This window comes from Entelurus aequoreus, linkage group LG09 (assembly GCF_033978785.1).
Source record: "Entelurus aequoreus isolate RoL-2023_Sb linkage group LG09, RoL_Eaeq_v1.1, whole genome shotgun sequence".
In the NCBI taxonomy this organism is placed as follows: Eukaryota; Metazoa; Chordata; class Actinopteri; order Syngnathiformes; family Syngnathidae; genus Entelurus; species Entelurus aequoreus.
The window spans coordinates 75,734,482-75,750,717 of NC_084739.1; the positions used below are offsets into that span (position 1 = coordinate 75,734,482).

General features: G+C 39.9%; 1 protein-coding gene across 1 annotated transcript in view; it reads right to left on the minus strand.

Annotated features, from left to right (window-relative positions):
* The window catches only part of slc30a6 (solute carrier family 30 member 6), a 71,181-nt gene extending 55,161 nt beyond the window's left edge, over positions 1 to 16,020 (minus strand). Inside the window, exons 1-4 of the mRNA XM_062059421.1 lie at positions 15,778 to 16,020; positions 15,286 to 15,326; positions 10,683 to 10,769; positions 1,829 to 1,913 (exon numbers count right to left, since the gene is read on the minus strand). Of these exons, the coding sequence (XP_061915405.1) occupies positions 1,829 to 1,913; positions 10,683 to 10,769; positions 15,286 to 15,326; positions 15,778 to 15,955 (391 nt within the window). The 5' untranslated portion in view covers positions 15,956 to 16,020. The remainder of the gene's footprint in view (positions 1 to 1,828; positions 1,914 to 10,682; positions 10,770 to 15,285; positions 15,327 to 15,777) is intronic.
* Between the last annotated feature and the right edge of the window lie 216 nt (positions 16,021 to 16,236).

Consider the following 16,236-nt stretch of genomic DNA (forward strand, 5'->3'; position numbering starts at 1 on the left):
AGGGACAAAGCGACGATCACCCCATTAATTTGAGCGAGGATGAAAGATTCGTGGATGAGTAACGTTAGAGTGAAGAACTAGAGGCAGTGCAGGACGTATCTTTTTTCGCTCTGACCGTAACTTAGGTACAAGCTGGCTCATTGGATTTCACACTCTCTCCTTTTTCTATTGTGGATCACGGATTTGTATTTCAAACCACCTCGGATACTATATCCTCTTGAAAATGAGAGTCGAGCACGCGAAATGGACATTCACAGTGACTTTTATCTCCACGACAATATATCGGTGACACACTTAGCTACTGAGCTAACGTGATAGCATCGTTCTCAAATGCAGATAGAAACAAAATACATAAATCCCTGACTGGAAGGATAGACAAAAGATCAACAATACTATTAAACCATGTACATGTAACTACACGGTTAATAATTCTCAGCCTGGTAAAGCTTAACAATGCTGTTGCTAACGACGCTAAGGCTAACTTAGCAACTTAGCAACCGGACCTCACAGAGCTATGATAAAAACATTAGCGCTCCACCTACGCCAGCCAGCCCTCATCTGCTCCTCAACAGCCGTGCTCACCTGCGTTCCAGCGATCGACGGCGCGACGAAGGACTTCATCCGTGGGTTTGGCGGCCAGCATCGGCTAGGCGTCTGCTATCAGGGTAAGTAGTCCTTGTTGTGTTGCTACAGCCAGCCGCTAATACACCGATCCCACCTACAACGTTCTTCTTTGCAGCCTCCATTGTTCATTAAACAAATTGCAAAAGATTCACCAACACAGATGTCCAGAAGACTATGGAATTATGAAATGAAAACAGAGCTTTTTCTACGGGCTCCGAATACTTCCCTTGCTCTCGTGACGTCACACGCATACGTCAGCATAATAAAACGTTTTTAACCGGAAGTCTGGCGGGAAATTTAAAATTGCACTTTATAAGTTAACCCGGCCATATTGGCATGTGTTGCAATGTTAAGATTTCATCATTGATATATAAACTATCAGACTGCGTGGTCGGTAGTAGTGCGTTTCAGTAGGCCTTTAAGAGTATGTGAAATTTCAACTCCTACCTTGTTTACTTCTGTGACAACCTCCTTAAGGTTTTTTTAACCAATCAAAGATCTCAAGCAGCTAAAATGCGCCAAACATGGACAAGTGTGTAGCATTTTTCCAATTGCGCATTTTATATAGCTTTATATACCCATATATTAGATTTATATGGGTGTAATTTTGTTTGTTTTTATGTTGATTGGACATTTTTTGTAATATTCACATTTAAAGTTCAATTTGCAGGTCGTGTTAAGTGTGACCATCTTTGTTGAATTTTTGTGCTGGTTGATTATGTTTTCCGTGACTAGGGAAGGTTGTTTGGATTAGGTCATACAAGTAAATTATGTGCTGTGTTGGATGAGTTACTTTCGTCGGCCACCAGATGGTGACAAATTGGCAGCTGTCTGACGGCGAAGATTGCTTATTAAAATCGTGCCGTCTGTCTCGTGGGCCAAATTAAAGACGACGGCGGGCCGCACTTACCCGCAGGCCGTAATTTGGACACCCCTGACCTAGAGGTAGTGTGGTTGAGTCTGCTGGAGTGATTGGCAAGTGCCAAACTGGTGACAGGGCGTGACATCCGGTACCGTAACTTGCCACCATTAGATTTTACCCTAATTTCTGCACATTACGACCGGCACAAAAAAGTAGCGTGCTGATATTTGTAAGCCCCGCCTTCACATGAATTATGAATGTCAGTGATCAAACACAGTCAATGAACTGAGTTTGTGCGTTAATTGTGTGTGTGTGTGTGTGTGTGTGTGTGCGTGCGCTCACCCATGCTGTTGGTGGCGCTGCACCACATGAGCAGACAGGCGGTGCACAGCAGGTTGAGAGAACCGAACAGCAGGATCCTCCATGACTGCAACACACAAACAAACATGTCACCTGTTGAACACGCTCGCCAGGTGAGCCCCGAGTATGGCGAGGAATCGCTGCCCAAGCTCCACAAACACACAACCATTCAAAAATGTTTCTTCCATTGCAAGTATAAATCATTTTCTGCAAGTAAAAAACGATCTGCAAGTGAGATTGTTTTTTCTTCAATTAGAAAACGATTTGCAAGTGAAAACACAAATTTTCTCCAAGTTAAAACTTTTGTCAGTAATATTTCACCCTGCACTCAGAGCACCTGTAATTCACACTCTACGACAGGTGGCGATTTTAAGGCCGTCAGAGATACTGGTATTTGCGCATGGTGCCGTCCACCAAAAATAAGAAAACAGAAGAAGGAGGGTGGAGAATAAAATGGCGGACAGAAGAGAAAGGAAACTTACAGGTTAACTTACTTCCCCTCTCTTCTGTCCGCCATTTTACTCCCTGCCATGCTTCTTCTTGTTATTTTTGGCGAAAGGCACCATGGGCAAATAACAGTAGCCCTGACGGCCTTAAATTGACTCAGCAGCACCACCTGTGGTCGTAGAGTGTGAATTACAGGTGATCTGAGCGCAGGTGTGTAGTTCGTGCAGGGTGGAATATTACTGACAATTTACTTGCAGACAAAAAATGTTGCCTGGAGAAAATTATGTTTTTTTACTTGCAAATTGTTTTTTTACTTACATAATTTTTTTTTTTACTTGCTCGTCGTTTTTTAACCTGCAACAAATTTTGCTTTTTGACTTGCAGAAATTTTTTTTGTTTGTTTTTTGTAAATTGTTTTTAAACTGCCAATGTTTTTTTTAATTGAAGAAAATTGTTTTTATACTTGCAATTCATTTTTTGAATTGAAAAAGTATGTGTTTTTTTAACTTGTGAATCGTTTTTTAATTGAAAAAGATTGTTTCATAACTTCTGAATTATTTTTTACGTGCATAAAAATGTTTTTTTTACTTGCAAGAATGTTTTTTAATTAAAGTGTTTTTTACTTGCAAATAATTTTTTACATGTAAAAACTTGTGAATCATTTTGTTTACTTGCAGAAAATTGTTTTTATTTCTGTGAATCACTTTTTAAATTAAAGAAAATGTTTTTTTTCCTTGCTAATTGTTTTTAATCAAAAATAAAGTGTTTTACTTGCAAATCTATTTTATTTACCTGCAAAAATGTATTCTTATACTTGCAAATTGTTTTTTTAATTAAAGAAAATAGTTTTTACACTTGCAATTAGTTTTTTAATTGAAAAAGAGGGTTTTTTTACTTGTGAATCGTTTTTAATTGAAAAAGATTGTTTCATAACTTCTGAATTATTGTTTACGTGCAGAAAACATTTTTTTTACTTGCGAAATGTTTAAACTTTTTTTTTTTACTTGCGAATTGTTTTGTTTACTTGCAAAAAATTGTTTTTATATCTGTGAATCACTTTTTTAAATTGACAAAAAAAAATATTTTTTTTTACTTGCAAATTGCTTTTTTTGACTTAAAGATAATTGTTTTTATATTTGCAAATAATTTTTTAATTAACGAAAGTTTTTTTTTTACTTGCAAATTGTTTTTCAATTGAAGAAAAATGTTTTTATACTTGTGAATCGTTTAATTGAAAAAAATAGTTTCATAACTTCTGAATTATTTTTTACGTGCAGAAAAATGTTTTTTTTTACTTGCGAAATGTTTTTAATTAACTTTTTTTAACTTGCAAATCATTTTTTACAATTAAAAAACTGTTTTACTTGCGAATCGTTTTGTTTACTTGCAGAAAATAGTTTTTATATTTGTAAATTACTTTTTTAACTGTATAAAATTGTTTTTTTACTTGCAAATCGCTTTTTTTTATTAAAGAAAATAGATTTTTACTTGCAAATAGTTATTTATTGGAAGAAAATTGTTTTCATACTTGTGAATTGTTTTTTTAATTGAAAAAGATTGTTTGATAATTTCTGAATTACTTTTTACGTGCAGAAAAATGTTTTTGTTTACTTATGGAATGTTTTCTTTAATAAAAAAAAATTTTTACATGTAAAAAATTGGTTTACTCGCTGTTAATCACTTTTTTAATTGAATAAAATAGTTTTTTTATTTGCAAATCATTTTTTAATTAAAGAAAATATTTTTTTACTTGCCAATCATTTTTTTTAATTAAAGAAAACTGTTTTTTCACTTGCAAATACTTTTTTATTTGAATAAAATACTTTTTTTTACATGGAAATCACTTTTTTTTACTTGAAGATAATTGTTTTTTTTACTTGCAGATCGCTTTTTTTTACCCGCAAAAAATTATTTTTAGATTTGCAAATAGTTTTTTTAATTAAAGAAAATTGTTTTTATACTTTCGAATCGATTTTTAGCTTTCGAATAGTTGGGCGTGAGTAAAACCGTGTTTGTGGAGTTTCACAGTAATTCCCCTCCATACCTGCTACTGTGGTCACATGACCACGGCGGTGGATGTTGCATAAAGGGTGGCAGTCATCAAAGTTGTGATCCGTGCGAGGCGGAGCACATTCCTCATGGGACTTGGGCGTCATCAGCAGGGTTTCCCCGTCACACTAGAGACTGTCTGGCAGGTGACCAGCGGCGCTCTAATCTGCATCCAAACCTACAAACCCACTGGACTCGGCCTGACTTCCTGCCCTGCAGTCGACCCGCCCTGCCGGGGGGATTTGGCTGAACAATCGGCCCCTCCCACGTCTGCATGTGTGGTCGAGTTCCCCGCAAACTTAAAACGGCGCCGGGGTGAAAGGTCAGGCTTTTTTCCCCCCCTGCATATGCACATTAACCCTGTTCAAGATGGACACCGGTGAGCTGATGCAGTTTATCTTTTAAGAAGAAGACGCTCGGCTCAGCAGAGCCGCTGAGTGGTTTTCTGTGTCAGACGGAGGAGAAGCAAGAACTGGAACAAGGGAAGGTGTGTGTGTGTGTGTGTGTGTGCGTGTGTGTGTGTGTGTGTGTGTGTATGTGTGTGTGTCTGGCCTGTCACATCGCATGGGCCTCATATGCTGTTGCTAGCAGAGCAGAGTGCTGTGAAATCTACAATTACGCTGTGTGCTGTGTTATGACAGCGCCGAGGCGTCTGGTGACAGCACTAGCCAGCCACGTGCGCGCGCGCGTGCGCCCTCGTGCACGTGTGTGGGCAAACAGAGATGCGGCGCTCGGACACGACGCCGCCCCTCCCCCGCCTCACGTACACACGGCGCCCGGGGGGGGGAGAGAGAGCGTTTCGCATCCCGGCGCTGCGCTGCCCCCTTCTGGCGGCCCGCCGCCCGTCTCGGCTGCGCCACGACGACAAATCGCGCCACCGGCGCACCACGTGACGGCGTTGTGGCGAGCCGAGGTCATGGCGTGGTCAAGGTTTAGGAGGAGCGTCCCAAAAGGACTGGGTGAAGAGAAGCGTCCTCCATGTTTGCACCAGGCCCATCCACCCCATACAAATGAATTTTTTTTTTCTTCAATTAGAAAATGATTTGCATGTGAAAACACAATTTTGCCCTCAGAGCACCTGTAATTCACATGCTACGACAGGTGGCGATTTTAAGGCTGTCAGAGATACTGGTATTTGCGCATGGTGCCGTCCACCAAAAATAAGAAAACAGAAGAAGCAGGGTGGAGAATAAAATGGCGGACAGAAGAGAAAGGAAACTTACAGGTTAACTTAACCCCGTTTCCATATGAGTTGGGAAATTGTGTTAGATGTAAATATAAACGGAATACAATGATTTGCAAATCCTTTTCAACCCATATTCAATTGAATGCACTACAAAGACAAAATATTTGATGTTCAACCTCATAAACTTTTTTTTTTTTTGCAAATAATAATTAACTTAGATTTTCATGGCTGCAACACGTGCCAAAGTAGTTGGGAAAGGGCATGTTCACCACTGTGTTACATCACCTTTTCTTTTAACAACACTCAATAAACGATTGGGAACTGAGGAAACTAATTGTTGAAGCTTTGAAAGTGGACTTCTTTCCCATTCTTGTTTTAATGTACAAAGTTGTTCAACAGTCCGGGGTCTCCGCTGTCGTATTTTACGCTTCATAATGTGCCGCACATTTTCGATGGGAGACAGGTCTGGACGGCAGAACGGGCCAGTAAAGTACCCGCACTCTTTTTTTACGAAGCCACGCTGTTGCAACACTTGCAGAATGTGGCTTGGCATTGTCTTGCTGAAATAAGCAGGGGCGTCCATGAAAAAGACGGCGCTTAGATGGCAGCATATGTTGTTCCAAAACCTGTATGTACCTTTCAGCATTAATGGTGCCTTCACAGATGTGTAAGTTACCCATGCCTTGGGCACTAATACACCCCCATACCATCACACATGCTGGCTTTTTGAACTTTGCGTCGATAACAGTCTGGATGGTTCGCTTCCCCTTTGGTCCGGATGACACGATGTCGAATATTTCCAAAAACAATTTGAAATGTGGACTCGTCAGACCACAGAACACTTTTACACTTTGCATGAGTCCATCTAAGATGATCTCGGGCCCAGAGAAGCCAGCGGCGTTTCTGGATGTTGTTGATAAATGGCTTTCGCTTTGCATAGTAGAGCTTTAACTTGCACTTACAGATGTAGCGACAAACTGTATTTAGTGACAGTGGTTTTCTGAAGTGTTCCTGAGCCCATGTGGTGATATCCTTTAGAGATTGATGTCGGTTTTTGATACAGTGCCGTCTGAAGGATCGAAGGTCACGGTCATTCAATGTTGGTTTCCGGCCATGCCGCTTACGTGCAGTGATTTCTCCAGATTCTCTGAACCTTTTGATGATATTATGGACCGTAGATGTTGAAATCCCTAAATTTCTTGCAATTGCACTTAGAGAAACGTTGTTCTTAAACTGTTCAACAATTTGCTCACGCATTTGTTGACAAAGTAGTGACCCTCGTCCCATCCTTGTTTGTGAATGACTGAGCATTTCATGGAATCTACTTTTATACCCAATCATGGCACCCACCTGTTCCCAGTTTGCCTGTTCACCTGTGGGATGTTCCAAATAAGTGTTTGATGAGCATTCCTCAACTTTATCAGTATTTATTGCCACCTTTCCCAACGTCTTTGTCATGTGTTGCTGGCATCAAATTCTAAAGTTAATGATTATTTGCAAAAAAAAAAAGTTTATCAGTTTGAACATCAAATATGTTGTTCAAAAGAATATGGGTTGAAAATGATTTGCAAATCATTGTATTCCGTTTATATTTACATCTAACACAATTTCCCAATTCATATGGAAACAGGGTTTGTACTTCCCCTCTCTTCTGTCCACCATTTTACTCCCTACCATGCTTCTTCTTGTTATTTTTGGCGAAAGGCACCATGCGCAAATAACAGTAGTCCTGACGGCCTTAAATTGACTCAGCAGCACCACCTGTGGTCGTAGAGTGTGAATTACAGGTGCTCTGAGTGCAGGTGTGTAGTACGTGCAGGGTGGAATATTACTGACAAAAGTTTTAACAATTTACTTGCAGACAAAAATGTTGCAAGGAGAAAATTATGTTTTTTTAACCTGCAAATTGTTTTTTTACTTACATATTTATTTTTTGTACTTGCGCATCGTTTTTTTAACCTGCAACCAAATTTGCTTTTTCACTTGCCGAAAATTGTTTTTAAACTGCAAATGTTTTTTTTAATTGAAGAAAATTGTTTTTATACTTGCAATTCATTTTTTTAATTGAAAAATTCTGTGGTTTTTTTAATTTGTGAATCGTTTTTTGATTGAAAAAGATTGTTTCATAACTTCTGAATAATTTTTTACTTGCAGAAAAATGTTTTTTTTACTTGCAAAAATGTTTTTTAATTAAAATGTTTTTTTACTTGCAAATCATTTTTTACATGTAAAAACTTGTGAATCATTTTGTTTACTTGCAGAAAATTGTTTTTATTTCTGTGAATCACTTTTTTAATTAAAGAAAATAGCTGCAATTTTTTTTGTATTAAAAATAAAGTGTTTCACTTGCAAATCAATTTTATTTACCTGCAAAAATGTATTCTTATACTTGCAAATCGTTTTTTAATTAAAGAAAATTGTTTTTACACTTACAATTCGTTTTTTTAATTGGAAAAAAAAACTTCTGAGTTATTGTTTTACGTGCAGAAAACATTTTTTTTACTTGCGAAATGTTTAAACTTTTTTTTAACTTGCGAATTGTTTTGTTTACTTGCAGAAAATTCATAATCATAATTCATAATCACGGGAGACATCTCGGCTTTCGCTGCTTCCAACGCCGTTGGCTCACGGGGCAGTGTCCGCCACAATAACACGCCATCTTTCTTAGAGTGACACGTCTGACTCACAGCACGGCTGTACCAAGTGTGGCCCTCAACTAGGGTTGTACGGTATACCGGTATTAGTATAGTACCGTATTTTTCGGACTATAAGTCGCAGTTTTTTTCATAGTTTGGCCGGGGGTGCGACTTATACTCAGGAGCGACTCATGTGGGAAATTATTAACACATTACCGTAAAATATCAAATAATATTATTTATCTCATTCACGTAAGAGACTAGACGTATAAGATTTCATGGGATTTAGCGATTAGGAGTGACAGATTGTTTGGTAAACGTATAGCATGTTCTATATGTTATAGTTATTTGAATGACTCTTACCATAATATGTTACGTTAACATACCAGTTGGTTATGTATGCCTCATATAACGTACACTTATTCAGCCTGTTGTTCACTATTCTTTATTTATTTGAAATTGCCTTTCAAATGTCTATTCTTGGTGTTGGGTTTTATCAAATACATTTCCCAAAAAAATGCGACTTATACTCCAGTGCGACTTATGTTTTTTTCCTTCTTTATTATGCATTTTCGGCTGGTGCGACTTATACTCCGGTGCGACTTATACTCCGAAAAATACGGTACCGTGATAGTATCCATCCATCCATCTTCCTCTGCTTATCCTAGGTCGGGTCGCGGGGGCAGCAGCCTAAGCAGGGAAGCCCAGACTTCCCTCTCCCCAGCCACTTCGTCACTTCACTGGCGTTCCCAGGCCAGCCGGGAGAGATAGTCTTCCCAACGTGTCCTGGGTCTTCCCCGTGGCCTCCTACCGGTCGGACGTGCCCGAAACACCTCCCTAGGGAGGCGTTCGGGTGGCATCCTGACCAGATGCCCGAACCACCTCATCTGGCTCCTCTCCATGTGGAGGAGCAGCTGCTTTACTTTGAGCTCCTCCCGGATGACAGAGCTTCTCACCCTATCTCTAAGGGAGAGCCCCGCCACCCGGCGGAGGAAACTAATTTCGGCCGCTTGTACCCGTGATCTTGTCCTTTCGGTCATAACCCAAAGCTCATGACCATAGGTGAGGATGGGAACGTAGATCGACCAGTAAATTGAGAGCTTTGCCTTCCGGCTCAGCTCCTTCTTCACCACAACGGATCGATACAGCGTCCGCATTACTGAAGACGCCGCACCGATCCGCCTGTCGATCTCACGATCCACTCTTCCCACACTCGTGAACAAGACTCCGAGGTACTTGAACTCCTCCACTTGGGGCAAGATCTCCTCCCCAACCCGGAGATGGCACTCCACCCTTTTCCGGGCGAGAACCATGGACTCGGACTTGGAGGTGCTGATTCTCATCCCAGTCGCTTCACACTCGGCTGCGAACCAATCCAGTGAGAGCTGAAGATCTTGGCCAGATGAAGCCATCAGGACCACATCATCTGCTAATAGCAGAGACCTAATCCTGCAGCCACCAAACCGGATACCCTCAACACCCTGACTGCGCCTAGAAATTCTGTCCATAAAAGTTATGAACAGTGAACCGTGATAGTAATGAATCATATTCAGTACTATACCGCCTCTAAAAAGTACCGGTACTGACCCCCCCGGCCCCTGTCGTCGTCACGTCGTGACATTGCTGGTTTTATGAGCAGACGAGCATGTTCGGCAGCGCACAATCACAGAGTACTTACAAGCAGACACAGTGTGTAGACAGAAAAGGGAGAACCCACGCATTTTGGCTTAAAAAGTAAAGATAAAGGTGAAGTTATAACACTGAAACGCCCTCAGGAAGAGGTGCTTTAAGACATGGCTAGCTAGCTAGCGGCTAACGTCCAGCCGCAATCGGCGGTGTTTTAGCTACTTGTAAATCACTAATCCTCGCCTCCGTGGCGACAAATAAAGTAAGTTTCTTACAAGTATCATCCCTGCAGGACGAGGAATAGCTAAACATGCTTCACTACACACCGTAGCTCACCGGCTTCACAATGTAAACAAACGCCATGGGTAGATCTACACCTGACATCCATTGTAATGATACCAAGTACAGGAGCATATCTAGTCGATACTACTATAATTACATCGATATTTTTTGGCATCACATCTCCTATCCCAGCAGCACTGGGGTGGAAGGCAGGGTACAGCCTGGACAAGTCGAATGATAGAATTAATAAATGAATGAATGGATGGACAAATGAATGAATAAATGAAATAAATAATTCAATAATGAATGGATGAATGAATGAATTCTGCTTGGTCTTCACTGAGTTACTATGCACACGCCTGCAATTGGCTCAACATGTGGCGTGTCGCCAGCGTCAATAGGCTACATAGTGGAAGGGGCGGGACTAACGTTGATGAGCAACACACACGTGGTGGTGGAAAGTAGCGAGCAGTAAATATTGTGATGGTCTTCTCCAATAAGCACACAATGATGGTAGTAGCTACTACACGGTCAAGATGCCTGTGCTCAGAAAGTAGGAACAAAGTACACTTACTGACTTTTTGAAGAGTACACTCAACAGCACACTTACCCGTCTATCTGAGGCGACCAATCGGAATTCTTGCAGGAGTTTTCCAGGAAGTGACCTGTGTGTCTTCCTGAAGGGATGAATGGTGCCCTGCAAATGGCGAACAAGCCTCACTTTAAAGAGCCAACATGTTGTACAGGAAGTGCGGCTGGATACATAACTTGGCCCACGTCGCTGCCTAGAGGCCCGTTGGGGCTTTGCACAAAGTGCCGGCATAAATAGAGGCGTTTAAAGGGGAAGTGCTGTCTATCATTCACAATCCTTATGTATACAAAGAACACATGTTTTTCTTTTTCATACATTCTAAGGCATAAATAAACATTAGCAAAAGTCAGCTAACAATGTAGCCAGTGGAAATTGCACTAAACATCCAAAAACCTCCATCAAGGTTTTATATACACGCTGTAATGTAGTAACATTCATAATAACACGTAATATTTACCGTATTGTCATCATTTCAAGCATACGGCGGCGTATTCATTTCACAGACGCATCACAACGTTCACTTTCCCTTCAACAACAACAACACTACTACTAATCATGGCAGACTTGATGAGAGACAACAAAGACTACTTTGGGACAAATGATGATCCAGAAACTTCTATTTTTGATCCTTGTGCCTCACCTGTGAACATTTTTTTAATTCAAGTACCCCCTAATCAGAGCAAAGCATTTTTGGTTGAAAAAAAGACATAAAGAAGTAAAATAGAGCACTATGTCATCAGTTTCTGACTTATTAAAATGTATAACACTGCAAAATATTGCTCAATTGTAGTGGTCTTTCTTGAACTATTTAGAAAAAAAGATGTAAAAATAACTAAAAACTTGTTGAAAAATAAACAAGTGATTCAATTATAAATAAAGATTTCTACACATTGAAGTAATCATCAACTTAAAGTGCCCTCTTTGGGGATTGTAATAGAGATCCATCTGGAATCATGAACTTAATTCTAAACATTTCTTCACAAAAAAATAAATCTTTAACATCAATATTTATGGAACATGTCCACAAAAAATCTAGCTGTCAACACTGAATATTGCATTGTTGCATTTCTTTTCACAGTTCTTTTTGACAGACATTTTAGTGAGAAACCTGAGCTTGTGCTTCAGTGTGTTTATGAACTTACATTCATATTTTGTTGAAGTATTATTGAATAAATATATTTATAAAGGATTTTTGAATTGTTGCTATTTTTAGAATATTTAAAAAAAATCTCACATACTCCCTGGCATACCTTCAAGTACCCCCAGGGGTATGCGTACCCCCATTTGAGAACCACTGGTGTAGAGTTCCAAAACTAAGCATATGCGTGTACACGGCACAAACGTAGACTTGTGATGACGTCTCGGTTGTGCGCTGTCATTTCCAAGCTCAACAACACTGCCTTGCTGGCTTTAAACACACTATAAGAGGTCTTAATGTATGTTTGAACTAGGGCTGGGCGATATATCGCGGGTTTGTCTCTGTGCGATATAGAAAATGACTATATCGTGATATTCGAGTATTGTATTTTTCGGACTATATGTTGCTCCGGAGTATAAGTCGCACCGGCCGAAAATGCATAATAAAGACTGAAAAAAACATATATAAGTTGCACTGGAGTATAAGTCGCATTTTTGGGGGAAATTTATTTTAAAAAACCCAACACCAAGAATAGACATTTGAAAGGCAATTTAAAATAAATAAAGAATAGTGAACAACAGGCTGAATAAGTGTACGTTATATGAGGCATAAATAACCAACTGAGAACGTGCCTGGTATGTTAACGCAACATATTATGGTAAGAGTCATTCAAATAACTATAACATATAGAACATGCCAGATTGTTTACCAAACAATCTGTCACTCCTAATCGCTAAATCCCATGAAATCTTATACGTCTAGTCTCTTACGTGAATGAGCTGAATAATACTATTTTATATTTTACGGTAATGTGTTAATAATTACACACATAAGTCGCTCCTGAGTATAAGTCGCACCCCCGGCCAAACTATGAAAAAAACTGCGACTTATAGTCCGAAAAATACGGTATACGTCCTCACGCAGTTGCTTTTAGTTGCAGACATTACACTACAGGCGTTTCTCACTCTTTCTTGTCTCTCCTTCTCACAGAGACATAAAACAAGCGCACCTTCTTACATACGTCACATACGTATATGCCCTCGCGGCATGGGTAACGTTAGCTGTGGTGCGAGTGGTAATACGAGAGAAAGAAGGTGCGAATCTGGTAACAAATGAAGGAAGAACTAATTCCCAAGAAAAAACGCAGGGGGTCCATCGTCTGGCGGTGGTTTAGCTTCAAGCGGGAGGATGTTGCACAGACAACCGTAATTTGTCAAGTGTGGGGCAAAAGCGTTGCTACAAAAAGTAGCATTACTGCTAATATGCAGCATCATTTGAAAAGTCAGCCGCTAGAGAATGAAGAGTGTTTGAAACGCCGCATGTCAACATCTCCATTCGGTGCCACACCAACAAAATGCCGAGGCAACCATTTCCACATCAACACCGTATGAAACATATAGTCAACAACAGAAGGAGATAACGTCCGCAGGAACCTACCACATAGCGAAGGACATACACTATTTGATTTCCTATTATGCAGCTCATTTTTATTTGACAGTTATTGAAATATCTTGTGTGACATCATGCCCTAAAGTGCACTTTATTTGTTTTAAACTATTGTAGTGGCGTTCTGTACAAAAGGTGCACTTTAATTTAGTGTTGTTTTGATATGTCATCTTAGTGACATCATGCACAAAAGTGCACTCATAGCTTGTTTTAAAATGTCTCTGACAATCTTGCACTTTCTGTTTTGAAATGACATGAATGTTTGTACCACTGCTTAATAACTGTTTAATAAATACACTTTTGGTCAATTGACTTAGTTGTGATTTCCCTCTGCATGAAAGTTTAAAATGAGCATATATTAATGCAGTATGAACAAGAATGTTTTAATGTAGACACATAGAATCATCATACTGCTGTGATTATTTGCATCAAGTGTTCATTCAAAGCTAAGGCAAAATATCCAGATATATATTGTGTATCGTGACAAGGCCTAAAAATATCCAGATTTTTTAAAAAAGCCATATCGCCCAGCTCTAGTTTGAACGTAAACATGCAGCTATTTTCACGCAACATGAACAAAAAAGACACATCAAAATGGGCTTTGCGACACGGCGCTAATGACAGTCAGCTGTTTTGGATACGATCGCTGTGGAACCTCCACCTAATGGGACAATTTTGATAAGCAAGACTTTTTGCTCTGTGTCATAAGAAAGGTACAACATTATTTTATGTTTTTAGTCCTTATTTAATGTACAAATCATGAAGTTAACTTACGTGTCCTTCGTCCATTTTTGTAAAAAGCGGGAGAAATACAGAGCGCCAATAAACCTTAAAGGCACTGCCTTTGCGTGCCGGCCCAGTCACATAATATCTACGGCTTTTCACACACACAAGTGAATGCAAGGCATACTTGGTCAACATCCATACAGGTCACACTGAGGGTGACCCTATAAACAACTTTAACACTGTTACAAATATGCGCCACACTGTGAACCCACACCAAACAAGAATGACATACACATTTCGGGAGAACATCCGCACCGTAACACAACATAAACACAACAGAACAAATACCCAGAAACCCTTGCAGCACTAACTCTTCTGGGATGCTACATTATACACCCCCCGCTACGCCCTACCCCCACCTCAACCCTGCCCCCCAACTCCGCCCACCTCAACCTCCTCAAGCTCTCTCAGGGAGAGCATGTCCCAAATTCCAAGCTGCTGTTTTGAGGCATGTTAAAAAAAATAATGCACTTTGTGACTTCAATAATAAATATGGCAGTGCCATGTTGGCATTTTTTTCCATAACTTGAGTTGATTTATTTTGGAAAACCTTGTTACATTGTTTAATGCATCCAGCGGGGCATCACAACAAAATTAGGCATAATAATGTGTTAATTCCACGACTGTATATATCGGTATCGGTTGATATCGGAATCGGTAATTAAGAGTTGGACAATATTGGAATATCGGCAAAAAAGCCATTATCGGACATCTCTAATAATGTACATGTCATTGTACATCTAAAGTCCATCAAAATAAACATAATAGGAGGTGTAATGCCACCAAGTCAGATATTGCTGCTTCTTTCAGGCGTCTGATTTGACAAAATGTGCATGACAGCAGGTGTATGTGTTTGTGTGTAGACATAGACAGTTTTGAAACTACACTTGTGTAGACGGAGATTGTTTTAACCCCAAATATGTGTTTTTGAAACTCTCTGTGTTCGTGTGGACACGGACTTAGAAGCTGTGGGTTAATATTCAGGTCAGCACATGTAAATGGAGTATCGTTGGCGCTTTTTGGATGTTTTTTTTGTGATTTATGGGTGAAATAGTGTACTACCAAGAGCTGCATTGTTAGCCTCCTCTTACTTGCCATATTTTACGAGTTAGGATGCATAAAATAAAAAGGAAAACATACGTGTTCTTGTCTTACAAAAGGATTGTGACTGATAGGCAAGATTCCATAAAAAATTAGTTCTCCATTTTTTCAAATGTGTCTTTTCTTTGGGACAATGTTGAAGACACTCACCAAGACGTACGTGTCCTGCTTCTTCCGGTGCACGGGCAGGTCTGAGGAAAACATCAACAAATAAGTCACGTGACCACGAGACCAGGAAGTGTTTCAATTAGCGCCAACCACAATGAATACACCTTGTAATAATAATAATAATAATAATAACAATAATAAATACATACGCTTCGACACAAACAAATTATAACAATTAAATAATGATCTGCTTGCTGAGAGCTATTTATTTAACAATGTTTTTTATTCTACACCTATATTTCGTAAATATGAGTCCTCCTGAGGGGATGTGGCTCCTCCTCCTACAAGCAAGATTGATATCAAGTTTAAAAAAGGAATTGAGCATAATTATCTTTAACCACGTCGTAACCTTACGTGAGGTCAGTATTGAGTATTTTAAAACATTATCTCCTTAGGAACAATAATATTTGAAAGGAAACAAGCGGCCAGCTGGATTAGGCTGTTGTTAGCAGTTAGCATGCTAGCACAACAAACCCGCTTCGTTGACGTTGATGACGTCCACCGACACCATGTCGGGCTTGTCCAGCGCGCCAACCTTCCTCTCCGTCACCCCGGAGGGAACCACGTCCGGCTTTGGCCCCAACTTTCTGGGGTAAAAGTCCCCAACATTGTGGTACGACAGAGCCGCGGACGTGGACATGACGGAGTCCATTGCCTTCCCTTCCGCTTCGTCTTCGTCTTCTTCTGTTGCACAGAATAGACAGTACACCTTAGCGCCTGCATGTTGTACCGCCCCCTGCCGGTGGTTGCCACTAGGCTTCGCCGACTGGAACTTTTTAACCGATTTCATTTTTGTAACGTTAAAAAAATAAGATTACGAACAATGTGGGCTCTGTACCGAGGTTGTCGTTGTGGCTTGTACAGCCCTTTGAGACACTTGTGATTTAGGGCTATATAAATAAACATTGATTGATTGATTGATTGATTGATTGA